This window comes from Mirounga leonina, unplaced genomic scaffold (assembly GCF_011800145.1).
Source record: "Mirounga leonina isolate KUSES-001 unplaced genomic scaffold, KU_Mleo_1.0 Mir_168, whole genome shotgun sequence".
In the NCBI taxonomy this organism is placed as follows: Eukaryota; Metazoa; Chordata; class Mammalia; order Carnivora; family Phocidae; genus Mirounga; species Mirounga leonina.
The window spans coordinates 16092542-16111237 of NW_023270426.1; the positions used below are offsets into that span (position 1 = coordinate 16092542).

General features: G+C 37.1%; 1 protein-coding gene across 7 annotated transcripts in view; it reads left to right on the top strand.

The window, feature by feature from the left end:
* The window catches only part of CDC42SE2 (CDC42 small effector 2), a 185768-nt gene that overhangs the window by 133309 nt on the left and 33763 nt on the right, over positions 1-18696 (top strand). For all 7 annotated transcript variants that reach the window (XM_035014054.1, XM_035014053.1, XM_035014056.1 and 4 more), the window contains one exon: positions 15231-15575. In XM_035014054.1, the coding sequence (XP_034869945.1) occupies positions 15522-15575 (54 nt within the window). In that variant the 5' untranslated portion in view covers positions 15231-15521. The remainder of the gene's footprint in view (positions 1-15230; positions 15576-18696) is intronic.

Sequence of the window (18696 nt, forward strand, 5' to 3'; positions counted from 1 at the left end):
TGATTTATTGATTGATTTTCTCATCTGATTGCTATGGCTAAGATTTCCAACACTGTTAATAAAAGTAGTGAGAGTGGGCACCTTTGTCTTGTTTCTGATTTTAGAGGAAAAGCTTTCGGCTTTTTACCCTTGAGTGTGATGTTAATTGTGGGTTTGTCATACATGTCCTTTATTAAGTTCAGGTATGTTCTTTCTATATCCACTTTGTTGATAATTTTTATCATAAATGGTGGTTGAATTTTATCAAACGTATTTTCTGCATCTGTTTAGATAATGACATGATTTTTACCCTTTTTTGTTTATGTGGTTTATCATGTTGATGGATTTGAAGATATTGAACCATCCTTGAATCCCTGGAATAAATCCCCTTGATCAGTGTGTGATCCTTCCAGTGTATCATAGAATTTGGTTCACTGATGTTCTGTTGAGGATTTTTACATCAGTGTTCATCGGGAATATTGGGCTGTAATTTTGTTCTGTGGTGTTTTTTGTCTCATTTTGGTATCAGGGTAATACTGGCCTTATAGAACGAATTTGGAGTATTGTTTCTTTTTCAGTTTTTTGGAATAGTTTGAGAAGGATAGGTATTAACTCTTGTTTAAATGTTTCATGTAATTCAACTGTGAAGCTCTCTTGTCCTGGACTTTTGTTCGTTGGGAGTTATTTCATTACTGATTCAGTCTTAATAGTAATGGGTCTGTTCAGATTTTGTCCTTGAGGCAGACTTTTTTTTTTAAGCTTTATTTGAGAGAGAGAGTGAGAGAGCTCATGCACGAACACCAGTGGGGGAATGGCAGAGGGAGAGAATCCTCAAGCAGACTGCCTGCTGAGCATGGAGCTCGATGCAGGGCTCAATCTCAGGATCCTAAGATCATGATCTGAACTGGAATCAAGAGTCAGACACCTAACTGACTGAGCCACCTAGGTGTGTAGTGTATTCTTGATTTTAAGTTTTTTCCTTTCAACACTTTGAATATTTGTGCTTCTCTCTTCTGGCTTATAAAGTTTCTGCTGAAAAATCAGGTTACAGTCTTACGGGGCTTCCCTTGTATGTAGCTAGTTTTTTGTTTTTGTTTTCTCTTGATGCTTTTAAGATTCTTTAACTGCTCAGAATTTGATTACAGTGTGTCTTGGTGTGGGTGTCTTTGAGTGTATGTTCTTTGGGACTCTTTGCTTCTCAGACTTGGATGTCCTGTTCCTTCCTCAGGGAGGTTTTCAGCTATTTTCTAAAAATAGGTTTTCTGTCCCTTTCTCTTTGTTTGCTCCTTTTTGGACTCCTATAATGTGAACATTAGTTATGCTTGATATCCTAGTGGTGCCTTAAAGTATCTTCATTTTTTTTTTTTTTTAAGATTTTATTTATTTATTCATGAGAGAGAAGGAGGCAGAGGGAAAAGCAGGCTCCCCAAGGAGCAGGGAGACCGATGCGGGACTCAATCCCAGGACTCTGGGATCATGACCTGAGCTGAAGGCAGACGCTTAACCATCTGAGCCACCCAGGCACACCCCCCCCCCCTTTTTTTTTTAGTGTCTTCATTTTTTGAATTACTTTTTTCTTTTCTTTTTTTTAAAGATTTACAAAAAAAAAAAAATTATTTGTGAGAGAGAGAGAGCCAGAGTGGGGGGAGGGTCAAAGGGAATGGGAGAAGCTGACTCCCCCTGAGCAGGGAGCCTGACATGGGGCTCTATTACAGAACCCTGGAATCATGACCTGAGCTGAAGACAGATGCTTAACTGAATGAGCCATGCAGGTGCCCCTCTTTTTGCTTTTTTCATTGGGTGTTACCACTATGCTGTCTCCCAGATTGCTGATCTGCTGTTCTGCATCATTCAACCTGCTATTGATTCCTCTAGTGTATTTTACATTTTAGTTATTGTATTCTTCAGCATTGATTTTTTTTTTTTCCAAGTATTTTTCATGACTGAGTTTTTACTGTGTTCATTCTTTTCTTGAGTTTGGTTAGCACCTTTGATTACTTTCAACTCTTTATCTGGTAGATTGCTTATCCCTGTTTCATTTTCTGTTTGTTTTCTGAGGTTTTGTCTTGTTCTTTCATTTGGAACATACTCCCCCTGCCTCCTCATTTGCTTTAGTCTCTGCTTATTTCTGTTAGGTAGGTCAGGTACATCTCCTGGTCATTAAGGAGTGTCTTCATGCAGAAGATTTCTGTGGGGCCCTGTAGCATAAATTCCCCTGGTCACCTGAGTCATGTGCTCCAGGAATGTTCCCTGTGTGGTTTGCATTTACCCTCCTGTTATGGATGGGTCATGATTGATGTGGACTTGCTGGTGTGCAGGACTTTCCCTTGGTCTGTCTGTCTCTTGAGGTCTAGCCACTAACTGCTACATGCACGATGGTAAACAAGGCGGGCCTACGTCTTATCTGGCTGAGAGGCCCAATCATGACTGCTGTAGGTGCTCTGATATATATAGTTCGCCCACAGCGTGGCTGGCTAGGAGGCCATGCTGCAGCAGCTGGGGTTTGCTGGTCTTTTGGGCAGCTTGCTATGAGGTATGTTTGTGTTTGTTATGGGAGTTCTAGTATGTGGGACTGGTCCCCCAGTGCAGGGTGTTCAGGAGGGGCTCAGGGCCAGCCAAGGGCACTTGCCAATTGTGGTGGGCGTGAGAGGGGTGCTGTCTGGGAAGGACTCCCAAGTTGTGTGGGTGGGTTGGGTGAGGTGAATACACAGGACAGTGTTGGAGCAGGGTTAGTGGTGCTACCGCAGTGGATGGAGAATATCAGAAATGGTGCTCACAGGCCAGCAAGGTAGAGGAGGGTAAGAAAAGGGACACCCACAAGCACTTTGCTCCCCAGAGAACATGCCAACAGATTGCTACCCCTCTTTTACTAAAATCCGTCAGTGGATTTCCTTCGCGGGTAACCTAGGTACAGCTGCGTCTGTGTTGGGACTCTGAGCCATTGAGATGAAGCATGTCCTTTAAGAGCAGAGTCTTGGCTTCCTGCTGCCCTTGGCTCTCGTGGATGTAAGCCCCATTGGTTTTCAAAGCCAGACATTGTAGGTGCCTGTCTTTCCAGTGCAGGACCCCCGGCCTGTGGAGTACCATGTGGGGCTCAGACCCTCACTCTTCAGGGATGGCTTCTACAGTTGTGATATTCCTGCTGTGGGTCACTAGGCCTGGGGTGTGGGTCCTCACTAAACTGCCTGTTTTCCTCTTCTGCCCTCTCAGTATGGCCTTTTTTTTTTTTATGATCCATTCTGCTAGTCTTGAGTTAATTGTCAAAGATAGTTGTTAAATATGTATTTGTGGATTTTGGTGTTTCCCTGAGAGAAGATGAGCTCAGGATCTTCCTATTACACTTTCTTGATCCCACCTTCTGAAGTTTGTTTCTGTTATCCAGTTAAGAGGTGGTATTAAAGGGTTATTAATTATGTGATTGGAGTAAAGAAATACATTTAAAAGATGCTAAATGTGGGTATACTTTTTAATTTCCTCACTGATAAACTGCACTTAAAGTTTAATAAAGCAATGGAAGACTTCATTGATTATATGACATTACAGGTATTTTATACTTTGTGTTTAAGTATTCTTTGTGTTATATTCAAATTGAACTTGTTTGACTGTTATCTTTGAGATTATCATACTGTAAGATAGTCTATTCTAAAATATTTTTTATATTTTTACATGTAAAGTATCAACACTATTTATAGAAATATATTAAATTTCATTCTGGGTTTAGAAGATAAAAGGTGATAGAGAAGTATTTTTTCCTTATAATATTTTCTCTAAGCAACCAAAAAGGACTTTAACCTTTTTGGTTAATCTCAGTAGCTTTTAACCACTGACTAGAATCCCACATAGATACATTTTTATCATTTCATGTGAATTCTAACTTAATTTTTCTTGATTTTAGTAAAACATATACCTTATTCTTGTAAAGTTCATGTGTGGGTAAGGAAAGAGAATAGCAGATTAAATTTGAGAATGTCCTTTAACTTTTGGGAATGTTATTTCATCATATTTTAAAAGTTATATGTAAATGCACTTAGGGTATTCATAAGAAGAGCTTTTTAAAGATAACAGCAGGTTTTCTCCTTTGACAGCTTGAATTTTTCTATTTTTTTAGTATGCCAGAGACATTAAGTTTTAATGAACTTAATCTTTAATCTGCCTATAATATATTTTACTAAAGAGTTTAGTGACTTTTCTTTTGGAAAAATACAGACTCATTCTGACTACAGACAGCATATTGTATTGCTTGCTTTTCTGTGTTCCTGAAAACACAGGTCAAGATACCATGTTCCGATATGCAGTTGATGGTATTGACTTAATTTTGTTTCTTCTCATTTCCTCTGTAAAATTAGCAAAGGATTTCAGTATGATATTTTCTAGAATTTTTTTAAAAAACCTGTGGAAACAGTTCTGTAGATGTGTAGATTAAAAAAAAAAATTCTCTTTGGTAAGGGTGAGAAAGATCAGCTTTGTGTATAAATTTTATCTTCTTGGTACCAGAAGCAGTAGTTACGCATTATTTATTTTGTAAGGATTCCTGTGGTTTTTATTTGTACTGAATTTGATATATCTTTATTGTTTTTCTTTGTAATAAAGCTAATGGTATAATTTTTGAAATCTTTTAAATTTTCCTGGCTTCCTACTCCACCTCTGTATAAATTCATATAAGGCATCTTTTTCTACACTAGCTTCCTTTTCTCCTCCCTGTCTACCCTAAAAAGAGGAAAATCTGTTCAGCCTCAGTGACAACCGTATAGACCTAAGTAACTGTTGAAAAAATAATAATTAATGATTAGTTTGACTGAGAGCTGTAAATAAATTGTAGTCTGGTTAGTCTTTGGCAGTGACCATGCTTTTTTTTGCAGGTGTTGTCATTGTTGATCTTTAACTTACAAATGATGTGAAATAGATAAGTAAAATGTGATGTGTACAGCTTTTTTGTTTGTGCTTATAACTTCCATCTGGAACTTAAAAGATAGTATGCACGTACATAATTTTTAAATATTTTTTTCTGTAGATATTGTTCCCTTTAACAAGAAAATCTTTGAACCATTTTAAACTTGGATGTGCTATGTCTGGTGTTAGACCTGTTATTGTTTGATGTTTGACTTGAGAGGAAACTTTGATAACCTAGTAACATGAGTCAGCTCTTACCTTGTGCCAGATACGATGTTAATCACTTTGATAATACAATTTGATGTTAATTTTTATGGCGGGGTTGGGGTGGAGAAATTTAAAACAGCTAAGAGAGCTCTTTAAGGAGTGTGACAGAGTTCTCTTGTCATACCAAATTAATCTTGTAAAAGTTTGTCCCAGCCAAAGACAGCTGAGAATACCTCATTTATTTAGGGAAAATACCAAGTTAACAAAAAGTCCTCAGGCAATTATCACAAAGCAAGTAGGAATCAAATATAAATCACTGTGATCTTTTCTCCCTGGGATGAATCTGGAACACGGTATCAAAGCCTGGTCTCTGCCTTACCTAGTTCTATACCCAGATAAATGACTGCAGTTTGTGCTCATTTGACTTTACCTCCTCAGGGGATTGATAGGAGATTCCATGCCTGCCTAAGAAGCCTGAATTACATACTTTTCATTCTTCAAGCCTTTTAATTACCTTCCTTCAGCCTTGCTTTTGCAAAACAGATTTGGCAGCCAGTTCAGGCAGTAACTAGGTACTCAACAAGCATTCCCTTCTGAAAGTTTAAATCTCTGATACCAAGGCCTTTTATACCAAGAAGAGAAAACCTGACTAAATACAATTGATTATATGAATGTGTTTTTAAATAATTAATAACCAGTAGATGAAGTTAGAATTACTTAAAGTATATACTGAATATCCTTTTATTGTTGATCTTATTGTAGGACATAGACATACAAATAATACATACATTTAAATTTGCTTTTGTGGAAAATATGTCATTGCTATCAAAGGGATTAATTTAATTGGCATAAGTAAGCTTTGTTTTTCTTTACCTTATTACTGGTCCTGCTTCATTTTCCCTGTTAAATATAAGTGCTAATAAATAGACTCATGTATTTCTGTGTGTGTGCTACTCCATCTAAGAAGGGAGATTAACTAGAAATATTTTTGTCCACCTGCCTGGGTAAGCATCAAGGAAGTTTATCTCTGCTCAGTTCTCTGGGTGGAGAGAAAAATAATGATGTAGCAATGATGATGATGATGGTAACAGTAAAAACAATACCATTTATTTGTTTATTTAAACTCATTGTTTGCCACCCTCTGTACTTAGCAACTTTACTTATCTAACTAACCCTCACATAAACCTTTGAGGTAGATAAAATTGTAAACTCCATTTTATAGAACAGAAAACTGAGACACACACAGGTTAAGTATCTTGCCCAAGATCAGACAGCTAGTAGGTGGTGGAATCCAGGATTTGAACTTAAGCTCTCTAGGGCACTTGGGTGGCTTAGTCGGTTAAGTGTCTTCCTTCGGCTCAGGTCATGATCCCAGGGTCCTGGGATAGAGTCCCACGTCGGGCTCCCTGCTCTGCAGGGAGTCTGCTTCTCCCCCTGCCGCTCCCCCACTCGTTCTCTCAATCTCTCTTGCAAACAAATAAAATCTTTAAAAAAAAATGAACTTAAGCTGTCTAGTTTCAGAATCTAAGTTTCAACACTATATCATACTATCTTTCCAAGCTTGCACTTCCACAGAAATGTGCAGTATGAATGTGTAGCATCCATGTGGTATGAGAATTGCGAGTGAAGAAATTAAAACTTAAATTTGATTTTGTGAACTTCCCCTTGTGGGTATCTAGTGTATGTGCTGCTGAAGCGAGCACACCTATGGGCATCTAAGTATTAGGAAATGCAACTGCTTTGTAGGGATTGTTCCTCAACCAAGGAGTACTAGACTTTCACAGGAAAAACAACCTCCCAGTGAAGATGAGCTCATAATATAATTACAAGGAAGTGGTCCAACATGAGGGAGAGTTAGCAGACAACACAAGAAGGCTAATTAGAAGACTAGGATTGATTTAACAGAATAATCAGAAGAACACTATAAAATGAGTCATTAAAGTGTCTAAGTTTAAAAGATTAAGAGATTGAAGTAAGTGAATTTGCAAAAGAACCACATAGAATTTGTTAAAATGGAAAATTTGATTATTTAATTAAAAGTCAATAATTGGGGAAAATATTAATAGTGAAAATTAAATAGCAGTTGAGAAACAGTTGAAAGAACCCCAATAGAAGTGTATCTAAAGCTAGAGATTCTATGAAATTGGAGTCAAATGGAAAGACAATCTTTAAAGTATCTTTAGGGAAAAAAACAAAAGTGTACATTCAAAGGACCAAAAGTCAGATTAACAGTGAACTTCTCATCAGCAACAGTAGAGGTCAGAATAATATCTGCAGAGGACTGAAGGAAAAGCACTGTTAACCAAGAATTTCATACTTAGCTGTTAAGCTCTCATGCAAGAATAAGGGCACAATATAGAAATCGTGTTAACAGTGTATCTGAATAAAGGTTAGATGGGAGATTTCTGTTTTGGCAATTCTTTTATAAGTAAATTGTTTCAAAATTGAAATTAAAAAAAAAACCCTCACTGTTTTAGAGAAACAACTGGAAGCTTACCACTTGCAGGTAATCATTAACAGCATGTATTATTGAAAAAACTCTTAAAGTATGTACTTTATGAAGATGGAAGTTCATCTTTAAAGGAAGGATTGAAAAACAAGGAACAGTGGTTATCAAAGAAATTGGTGCAAATGTCGATAACCATTGATTATCATCATCATTCTGTACTTCCATGTGCCAAGTCTTAAGTATTTTGTCTAATTCACACAACAGCCCTATGGTTATAGGTACTTAACATTTTTCTGAACTCAAGGACACCAAATTCTCCTTTTTGAAGGAGCTCATTCAGTCCCTGGCACACTGAGTGAAAAGGGACAAAACCAAGTTATGTCTCTGTGAAATTTGAGAATTCTGAGTAAGAGAAAATCTTTAAGCCTTTGAGAGAAGGGAAAATTTTTCACCTAGAAAGCAAATTAGAATGTCACCAGCCTTCTTAGCAACTCTGGAAGGTAGAAGATCATGAAACAGTGCCTCTAAAATCCTGAGGGAAAAGATCTTTAACTTGATACTCTGTGCTCAATCAAATGTCAAATGCAGGGATTTAAAACATTTTCCTTCCTATGTACCCTTTCTTAAGAAGCTACTGGACTTGGAAGGTATAAGTAAACCAACTATTTTCACATGCAAAAAGCTACTGGAGTATGTGATTTTGCAAAATAAGCAGAGGAGGATGAAGAAAAAGGAATATGTAATGATTAGAAATCGGAAAGGAACTGAGGGAACATGCCTAGACAGCAGCTAGTTAGAATTAAAGCAGGAGGCCAGGTTTTGTGAAGAAACAAAACAAAACAAAAAAAATTTTTTTAATCAGTATGTCTACGCATATGGTTAGGTATTTGGAAATTACAGGTCTTTTGCAGCTCTAATTAAAAGTATTTTACAGTTCTGATATAGGTACATAGAAAGACTAAGCAAAGGGGCACCTGGGTGGCTCAGTCGTTAAGCGTGTGCCTTTGGCTCAGGTCATGATCCCAGGGTCCTGGGATGGAGCCCCGCATTGGGCTCCCTGCTTGGCGGGAAGCCTGCTTCTCTCTCTTCCACTCCCCCTGCTTGTGTTCCCTCTCTCACTGTGTCTCTCTGTCAAATAAATAAATAAAATCTTTAAAAAAAAAAAAAAAAGACTAAGCAAATAAAAAAGCTCAGCACTTGTTAACCTCAGGGAAAAGAAAGATGATTCAAGAAGGGATAGCTGATTCTAATACGTTACTTATTTCAGTAGTAGCAATTATAATAACAGAAACATTGAATATTGATTCAATGAAAAATTATAATTATCTAGTGGTAACGGTGATGGTGACAGGGAGTTTGAAGGTAGGAGGTGATGTAAAAAAAAAAAAACCTATCAATCTATTTTAACAGAAAGGCAGTTTAAATTATTTACAAATCGACAATTTAAGAAGTAGCATAAGCATCTTATTTATAAGTACCAGAAGGAAACATGTTGGTAAGTTAGGAACAACTACAACCAACAGATGAAGAGGAATAGGTTAGAGATTTATCTTTTTTTTGAGATTTGCCATTTTTGATAACTTATTTCTTGAATTTAAAAAATCTATGTGCTTGTATTATTTTGAATAACACTAAAGATTTGTTTAAATGTAAGAAAGCATTGTACAAGTATGGTTTTATTCAGAGAACTGCCAGTGGTAGGATAGAATTCAAATGTGTGTTCCTTGGTGTAAACAGTGTGTGGTGGTACCACCCACCAAGAAAGTTAACATAAAACCAGATATGGGGGAAAGGGCAGTGAATTCTAGGTTTCAAATACCAGGTTTCAGGTTAAGTAGGAGACTAAGTGAGATGTTCATTTGCAGGTGTATATAAATGTCTGCCTGGACTCAGGAGAAAAGTTCAGAGTGATAATAGATATTTCAGTCCATCACCTAATACACTGAGAGGCTATGTATCACATAATTGTTACTTCTAATTTGGCCACTAAAGAAGTATTTAAGGAGAGGGAATAATACAGTGGAAATGGGAAAAAGAAAAAGGGGGAGAGAGAAAACGAAAAGCAGAAAGAAAAGTACCAGGAAAGGAAAAGGAGAAAGATTATTAAGGAGAGGGAAGGAAAACATGGCAGTCATTCTCATACAAGAGGGAGAAGAAATGTGGGGAGTACAGCTTGAGAGAGTGGTATTCATGAACATTGCTTTCCTCTATGTTGGTATTGCAAACTCTTGCACATTTGAGCCAAAAAAAAAAAAAAAAAATCTTATATCTCTAAACATAATGTATATGTTTAGTGTTAAATACTTGAGTTTTAATTAAGAGGGAAAAAAGAAGATGTGAGGGGGAAAAAGTCTGAGTAGACTGTGAAGATGATACCTAACGAATAAAATATCAGTGATTAATGTTCTGGGTGGCTCAATTGGTTAAGCATCTGCCTTTAGCCCAGGTCATGATCCTGGGGTCTTGGGATCGAGCCCCACGTCAGTAGGGAGTCTGCTTGTCCCTCTCCCTCTGCGTCTCCCTCCACTCGTGTGCGTGCTCTCTCAAATAAATAAAATGTTAAAAAAAAACAAAACTGATGAAGAAAACACATGTAAAGCCTATACACTGAAAACTACAAATTATTGGGTATGTCATGTTAATGAATTAGAATACTCAATATTGTTAAAATGTAATTATCCATTATGTAGTTGTTAGTATGAATGCAATCCCAATCAAGTGCCAGAGGCTTTTTTGTAGAAATTGACACAAACTGAATCTAAATGTATATGGAAATATGAAGAACCTAGACAGTACACAAAAAGCGTAACTTATAAAAGATAAAATCAATAAACCAAACTATCAAAAAACAAACTATTTGAAAGATTTTTTTTTAAAGATTTCATTTATTTATTTGAGAGAGAGAGCACATGAGCAGGGGGAGGGGCAGAGGACGAAGCAGACTCCCAGCTGAGCAGGGAGCCCATGTGGGGCTCCATCCAGGACTCCGAGATCATGACCTGAGCTGAGGGCAGATGCCTAACCCACTGAGCTACGCAGGTGCCCCAAAAGATGTTGTTTAAAAAAAGAATGCCTGGGAAAAGATACTCCCAGTACTTATTTTGGACAATGGACTTGATCTAGAATATGTAAAGAACACAGTTGAATAAGACAACTAAATTAAAAAGTGAGCAAAAGATCTCAACATATGTAACCAAAGAAGATAGATGAATTACCAAACAAGCTAAAGAAAAGACTATCATTAGTTATCATCAAAGTGCAAATTAAAACCGCAGCAAGTTACTGCTTCATACCCACTAGAAAGACCAACACTGAAAAGACTGACAACTGTAGAGCAGCGGGGACACTCCTGCATTGCTAGCAGAAGTGAAGAATGGTACGACGGATTTGCAGAATGGGTGAGCCGTTTCTTACCAAGCTGAAATTAAACGTAGAGTAAGACCCAGCATTTCTATTTCTAAATTACTCTGGAGAGAGGAAAACCGATCCAAGTGCAGAGTGTAAGGAGGAGAGGAAGCTGATGGTGGAGAGTACTACTGCAGTTTTTTTTTAACTCATGCCAGTCTCTTTGAAAGCCAGGAGACTGAGCTTTTAATTCAGAGAGACTGCCAGTCACTGAATGGCCAGATAATTCACTTTAAACTTTTTCTAAAATTTTGTCTCGTGAACCTGTGCATTTGTGAAATACCCCGTCTGGTGCTGTAGACCAGTCTGACCCCTTATATATGTGTGGAATGTGCTGAGCTGTGTTTCAAGCCAAATTTAGATGTTGATGTTGTTGCAAAGTGACACTCCTTTTATTGTCTTAAGATTTTAAAAGTACAAGGTTTTCAAAATGGAAATGTTTTAAGCAACTGTCAGCTCAAGAAATGGAAGTAACTATAGTTTATATATTACTAGGGAAATTGTTTTGTGATAAATTTAATACTTCTCTCCAGGTGTTCATATATAAATGTTTTAAGTATGCACTTTTGAAAAATAATTGTGACAAGGAAGTTTGTTTAGAAAAGGAGGAAGATGGAAATGTATTTGCATGACATTCCAAGGCGTGTTTGAGACATTTTTAGATTCATGTATTTACTTAACAAATATAGAGCTGTGGAGTTGCAAACATCTGCTTGGTTTGAAAGTGCATTTCATGATTATCTAGGTGGAAATAACTTAAGCTGTATATCCTGTCTGTCTTATTTCCAAAAATGAGGCAAAAATTACTGCACTTTTAAAAATCATTCTTTAAACACAAGGGAGGAGGAAGTCTTATGAATGTCATTTTCCAAGGTACATGTGAGTGTGAAATTGTATATTTTAAAAATCACAAATTAATGAATAGCTTTACTCTAAATGGGAACGAGGTCTGAATTTGGAACAAGGAAAGGTGATAAAGTATTATGGATTGTATATTAGGAAGCTCTTTATTAATTTTAAGTATTAAACAGAACACTTAGAAGAAACGGGTACCTGGGTTGCTCAGTTGGTCAGGTGTCTGCCTTTGGCTTAGGTCATGATCTTATTAGGGTCCTGGGATCGAGTCCCACATCAGGCCCTGCACAGTGGGGAGTCTGCTTCTCACTCTCACTCTCCTTCTGTGCTCATCCTCTCTCTCTCTCTCTCTCTCTCTCAAATAAATAAATAAAATTAAAAAAGAAGAAACTACACCTCCCAATCCAAAATTAATATTTGAAGATGGTTTCTGGAAAACATAATTTCCAAATAAAAACGAAATTTGCCTGACTTTATATGTAGATAAGAAAATAGAATAAATTAAACCATAGATTTTTAAATATCAAATTTCAAATCCAATAGATTTGAAGTTTTTCCATGTCTGTGTTGCAACAGTGATGAGCATAAAGAATTTTCAGTTTCAAACAAAGGTATATTTGTTTTCATAGAATTGGTTAAAAGAGACTTCATTTCACAATGACGTCTTTTTTCATTAAGAAATTTTTCTTATTTGTAATGAAGTACAGTTGAAATAGTAGTTTCTGGCTTGCAGCATAGTGATTTGGCAGTTATATACATTATGAAATGCTCATCAGGAGAGAAGTGTAGTTACAATGTGTCACCACACAGTTATTACTGTATTATTGACTGTATTCCCTATGTTGTGCTTTTTTCATCTTAATGACTTATTTATTTTACAACTGGCACAATGACTTCTTAATGCCCAAGGTCTTTGATCAAGGTGGAATTAAACTTCTTAAATGCAACACTAAATAATGTTCCTGTTATTGTGAATTTAACCCTTTCCTCTTAGATTCTTCCTAAGAAGGAAGTAAGAGTTTCTGAACCTTCACAGTATTTACCTAGTTCACTGACAAAGTCAGTTACAACACTGCCACTTCTTTGTTTTGGAAGTTTGGGTGAGATGAGGAATGTTCATCCCTGCTTAAAAATAAATCTTCCAGGTTCTGAATTTTAACTATGGCAAGAATGTAAATTTTCTTCCTTCTGATCTTCCTCCTTGAACATAGGCTTAAATCTTAACCTCTCATAGGGGACTTGTCCAGTGGACTCAGTAGAATCAGAGTCCCACGTTTGTGACATTAAACATACATGCATTTATCTTTACTGAAGATTTTCATCCATACAGATACAAAGATGACTGTCATTCGTGTCTTACCAGGTTTCCAGTCATGGCTTTGGAGAACACAAAAGGGAGGAATGTTATTTCACTTAATGTTCAGGGTGTGTGATCCTGTAATGTAGCTGTCTTTTACTGATTTATAGTTGGGATAGCTTATAAATGGACTGTATCTTTTTCAGAGATTGATAAATATGTGATATGTTTGATTACTTGGGGCAAAAATGTTAATACACTCTTTGAGTAATCTCATTAATGCATCTTTGGTCTTTTCATTTCAGGGATGGCTCTTTTCTTCACTGTATCTGCCACCCTACCATGTCTTTTCTGGGAAATATTTCCTACATTTGTTGACTCTGCTTCTTTCCCTTTACTCACTTCTCAGCTCTCTCTAATCTGATTTCTGCCGGCACTACTTCAATGAAGTTGATGTAACCAGGACCACCGAGTATCTTCTGCCCATTCTGATGGACAGTTCTCTGTCTTGGCTATCTCATCAGCAGTTAATACTGTTACCAACTTCCTCCTTGAAACAGGCCCCAGTGACACCACTTTAACTGGTTTTCCTCCTCTCTCTCTCTCTGGTAATAGCCAAATATTCTCGGTAGATTTTTCTTCCTCTACCCGTAGTTAAATGATGCTATTACTTAGAGTTCTCTATTAGACCCTCTTGGCTTTTCATGATGCAGCTTTCCTTAGAAATTAGGATTCAGGAGCACTTGGATGGCTCAGTCGGTTGAGTGTCAGTGAGCTTGGGTTTCTCTTTCTCCCTCTCCCTTTGCCCCTCTCCCCGCTCGCCTGCTTTCTCTCTCTCTCTCAAATAAATAAATCTTAAAAAAGAATTTAGGATTCATGGCTTCATTTATGATCTGCTGGTAATTCCGGGACTTTTCCTTGGCTTCACAACTGTACATCCAGAGGTCTTTACTTGATGGTTGTACTAGGCTGCAGGTGATAGAAATCCACTTCAGTGTAGCTTCAGGCTAAAGAGAGAGAAACACAGCCTCACAAAACCAAAGCTCAGATGCATAGCTCAAACTGGTCTTAGGGATGAGTGGAAGTAGAGATTCATGTCCTCTAGACTTCCTCCTCTCTCTTGTCTGTGCTTGTCGGCATTATTATCTCAGAACAGTCATCTACATGAAGTTTGGAATTTATTTGGCAAAAGCCTTTCTTAAAGTCAACAGCTTGGCAGTCACGAAGAAAGGATAGGTTCACTCTTTGCCCAGCTCCACATAGAAAATGGCCTGACAGGGATGCCTGGGTGGCTCAGTTAGTTGAGCGTCTGCCTTAGGCTCAGGCTGTGGTCCCGGGGTCCTGGGATAAGAGTCCCGCATCGGGCTCCCTGCTCAGCGGGAGGCCTGCTTCTCCCTCTGCTGCTCCCCCTGCTTGTGCGCGCGTTCTCTCTCTCTCTGTGAAATGGATGGGTGAAATCTTTAAAAAAAAAAAAAAAAAGAAAAGAAAAAGAAAAAAAAGAAAATGGCCTGACGTGGATTCTGAATGACTCTGTTGGTTAGCTACTTGTGGGATATAAAAAACTGTTTTTACTGACACTGATTCTGGTGATGGTGGTGGCAGGAATCTAATGTCTTAATTCACAAAATGAAGCCAAAATTAGACCCTGTCCATCTTTCATGTTCAATTTCAACTTCATTGGAGAAGCTGCTAGTTTTATTTATGGTTATTGATGAGTTACAGCTGCTTAATTATCTAAGAGTTGATTGTTCTACCAGTTACTTTCTGGGTTGTCTTTGAGAATAGAGATTCAGGTGAGGAAACCTGTATGAAAATGATCAGTATTTCTTCTTGGAATTTGAGACTTTTGTATGGCTATAATAGTGTTCTAGTTTAGTGATTTAAAAAAAATAAACTTATTAGAATAATTCAGAGTTTTATAGTCATAAAATAGGATGCTCTATGAAGGCAGGGATTTCTTATTTCACTGCCATATTCCTGATACCTGACAAAGTGTTCAGAAAATTTTGTTGAATATCAGTTTATTAAAATTTTGATTTTTTTTTTCAATGCTTTTTGGGGAAATAATTTTAATTTTGTCACAGATTTAAAAAAATAAAAGCATCTAAGGATAAGTAACTTGTTTTCTTCTATTTTTCTTCTTTTTAGATTACCTGTTAGACGCCCTGAGTCAAGACAACAATTTTTATACCTTCCTGGTGGTTGAGAAACGAGTCTCTGTAGAACGAGAAGCAAAGAAAGGAAAACAGATTGACTTTCTTCATTAAATTGACTGTAGATACTCGACTTTCAGGAACAAAAACACGGAGAAGTAATAAAATTATTTTTTTTTTTTGGCATCATTGGACACTCAGCATATCAAGGAGCTTGCTTTTGAAGCTTCCTGAGCCAAGATTTGAAAACTTCATTGGTGCTCATTTATACCGTGGACTTATAAGCATGAGTGAATTCTGGTTGTGTTTCAACTGCTGTATTGCAGAACAGCCTCAGCCTGTAAGTATGAAGTAATATGTGTACAGATTGGGTGGGGTGCTTATTAAACATACCACTGGTTCTCAAGCTGGGAGTCAGGACCCTAGCAGTAATTGCAGGGCAGATCTCAGGAGTGTCAGAAAGTAGTTCATGGAACTCTGAACATCTGGTTAAAAAAAAAAAGAAAAACTCTTTTGAGTAAATACTGAGTGTCAAGAACTGTGCCCGCCCACTGTACATGGCTGAGGAGGTTGTCTCCTCTACCAAGTAGATGGCTTCTAGAGGAACAGTGAGGGGTTGACACCCCAACTTGAGGTAAAAACAGTGGAGTTAGCCTTGAAAGTCAGTGGGTAGAAGAATGTGGCAGCCAGACTGCTCACATCCTTCTTGACCTACCACTTCTTTTTCCTCTCAGCAAGCATCTGAGGTAGATACCATTACCCTTATTGTTCAACTGGAATAGATACAGTTTTTGCTCAAAGTTCTATAGATAGTAATTGGTCTTAGGTAACTTTTTGGTGCATGCCCCACTTTTGTGCCTTCTAACCTGTGCACTCATATTGTTGCCTCTTCCCAAATCTTGCCCTCCAAGTCAATTTTCTGTTCATCTTTTAAGATGCCTAGATCAAATGTCACTTCTGTATAATCTTCAGCTTTTTCCTGACTTAGTCATTATCTCATGTGTATTCCCACTGGCTCATTACTTTATTTTTCTATTATAGCCTAGAACTTCTTTATGGTAAATAACTTCTACAGTCTCTCCACCACATTTTTAGTTCTTTAGGGGCTCTGACCAGATTTACTTTGTATTTTCAGGATCAAATCTATTATCTTGGAGCATGTAGCTTTACATGCCAGTTGGTTAACTGGCTGGCTGGCTGAATAAGTGAATTTATATTGTTTCATTTACATTTGTAAGAACATAAGTGGAAGAATGAGGTGTAATCTTGAAGTCTTCTCAGATCTTTTTTGAGCCTTTTCCTGGGCATGTGCAGTCACTTTGTAATTTTCCTCAAGTATGCAGTGTTTGTTTTGAACGTTCTAGTCTTTCATGTTTGGCTCCCAGAAGGGGAAAAAGTGAAAAATGAAGAGGGTTGGAGGGAGAGGAGAAAGGATGCTGGCTTTTAAATCCCCTACAAGTGACTGAATTAGAGGGGGAAGTGCAAGGACTGCCCACCTCTTTTGTCCTTGGTGATGAGAAGCACAGATAATTGAAGGAGGGGTTCATTTTTGCCCATCCTGGCTCTACAAGATGTGTGTAAACTGCTCTAGGAAACAGCTAGGAGTTGGGGATGGGTAGCTGCTACTGTAGTAAGAGCTGAAATTAAATGTAGTTTATCTTCTAAGTCTTCCCCTGGACGTTGCAAACCTTGAACAGACTCCAGAGTTCTAAAATAGTTCTATCAGACAGATTCTGCCAATGCATTTGTTGTGGTGGGATGCAGAATCCTTGTGCTACTTACTTTGCCATTTCCCCTTTTACACCTTTTATAATTTTGTTTTTTACATTTGGCTCTTTGGTCCATGAAATATGCAAAATTGTTCTGTGTGGTGTGAGGTAGGGGTCTATTCTTCCATGCTAATCAGCTACCTACAGTTTATTAAATAATCTTTTTACTAGTGATTTGGGATGTCACTTTTACTGTATGCCATGTTTTCCTGTATTGAAGGGTCCATTCCTGAAGTCTTTTATTTTTTTGGTGCATGTGTTTATACCTGTGCCTCTACCATACTGTTTTAATTGCTGTAGTTACTAAGTAAATTTTTGCTATATCATAGAGAAAATCTCTTTCATAGGTGTTTTTTCAACTGTATTGGTAATGTCTTGTTTTGTGAGCTGGTTTGTTGTTCCGTGGTCTCTTATCAGATTTTTCTATTCTTTTTCTTTAGATGAAGTATTTCATAATGCATATTTTTAATACTATAGGTGTTTACGATTGCATTGTACATAGAGTGTAATTGAGATTTGATGTCTTCAAAATTCTGAACAATCCCTTTGAGAAACATGGCATATGTTTTCATTTATATAGTTCTTTTCATATTCTTTTAGTAAAGCTTAAAGATTTCATCAATAAAAATGTGCACATTTCTTATTAGATTGGTTCTAAATATTTTAGGGTTTTTTTCTTACTGTTGTGAATCAAATTCTGTTCTTCAATTACATTTCCTAATAAAATTTTTTTAGTATATAGGAAATGAATACTATTTATCCACTAATCTTTTAACCAGACATCTTACTGAACAGTTTATATTTTCAAAATACCTTTGTATGGTGACAGGTTTTTTTTTTTTTTTTTTTTTTTAGTCTTTTTCTGATGAGTGAATGTCTTATCCTGGTATCTTACGCATTGACTAAGATCTCCAGCATAATGTTGAATAGTGCCAGTGATGTGTGAGAAAGGGAGAAAGGAAATGGGAAAGGTTCTAATTAAAGCATAATATGAGTTTATACTTTAGTGAATGTGTGTTTACCTGTACATTTAAGTTATCGTGTGTAATTTGTTATCAACGATACTACCAAGGATTAAATTTTCACCAGTTTTTAAATTAGGGAATTTTTAAATTCTATTGCCATATTGTTTTAGTACGCCTTGTAATATTTTGTTAAAAGTCAGAAATATGGTAACAGTAAAGGAACTAAGGTAAACAGGCCTTTAGCATGAGGTTTTATGTTTATCTGTCTCAGTGTTGGGCCATGTTTACTGAAGCTGTAGGTATAAAATAAAAGCAGAGGATAAAATTTCCGCTGGTGTCCTTGTTTTTGTGCCTCGTTTTCTTTGGGTTTACTTGGAGACTTCTTAAATAAGGTCTGAGATGTCTCCTCCTTTCAGTTCTCCTCTTATATAGAAGCATATTGATGTGTTGATAGGGTGTGGGGGCAGAAGCATTATGTGCTGTTGTGGTTAGGTTTCAGTTTTCTAGTGAGCCTAAGCCCCTGGGCTGTTACTCCCAGAAGTGCTTTTTAGTGTTTTGTTTTGAACTCCCTGGTTGAAGCAAAAACCTTAGAAGGGACTGGAATTGGGTATTTCTCTTTCTCTATATGGAAGGCTAAGCTGGCTGGCGATTGGATATTTCCCTTCCCTGGAGTTGGTTAGTTTATGGTAAAACCCCAGCCCATTGACTCTGGTAAAAGAGTGTGTCT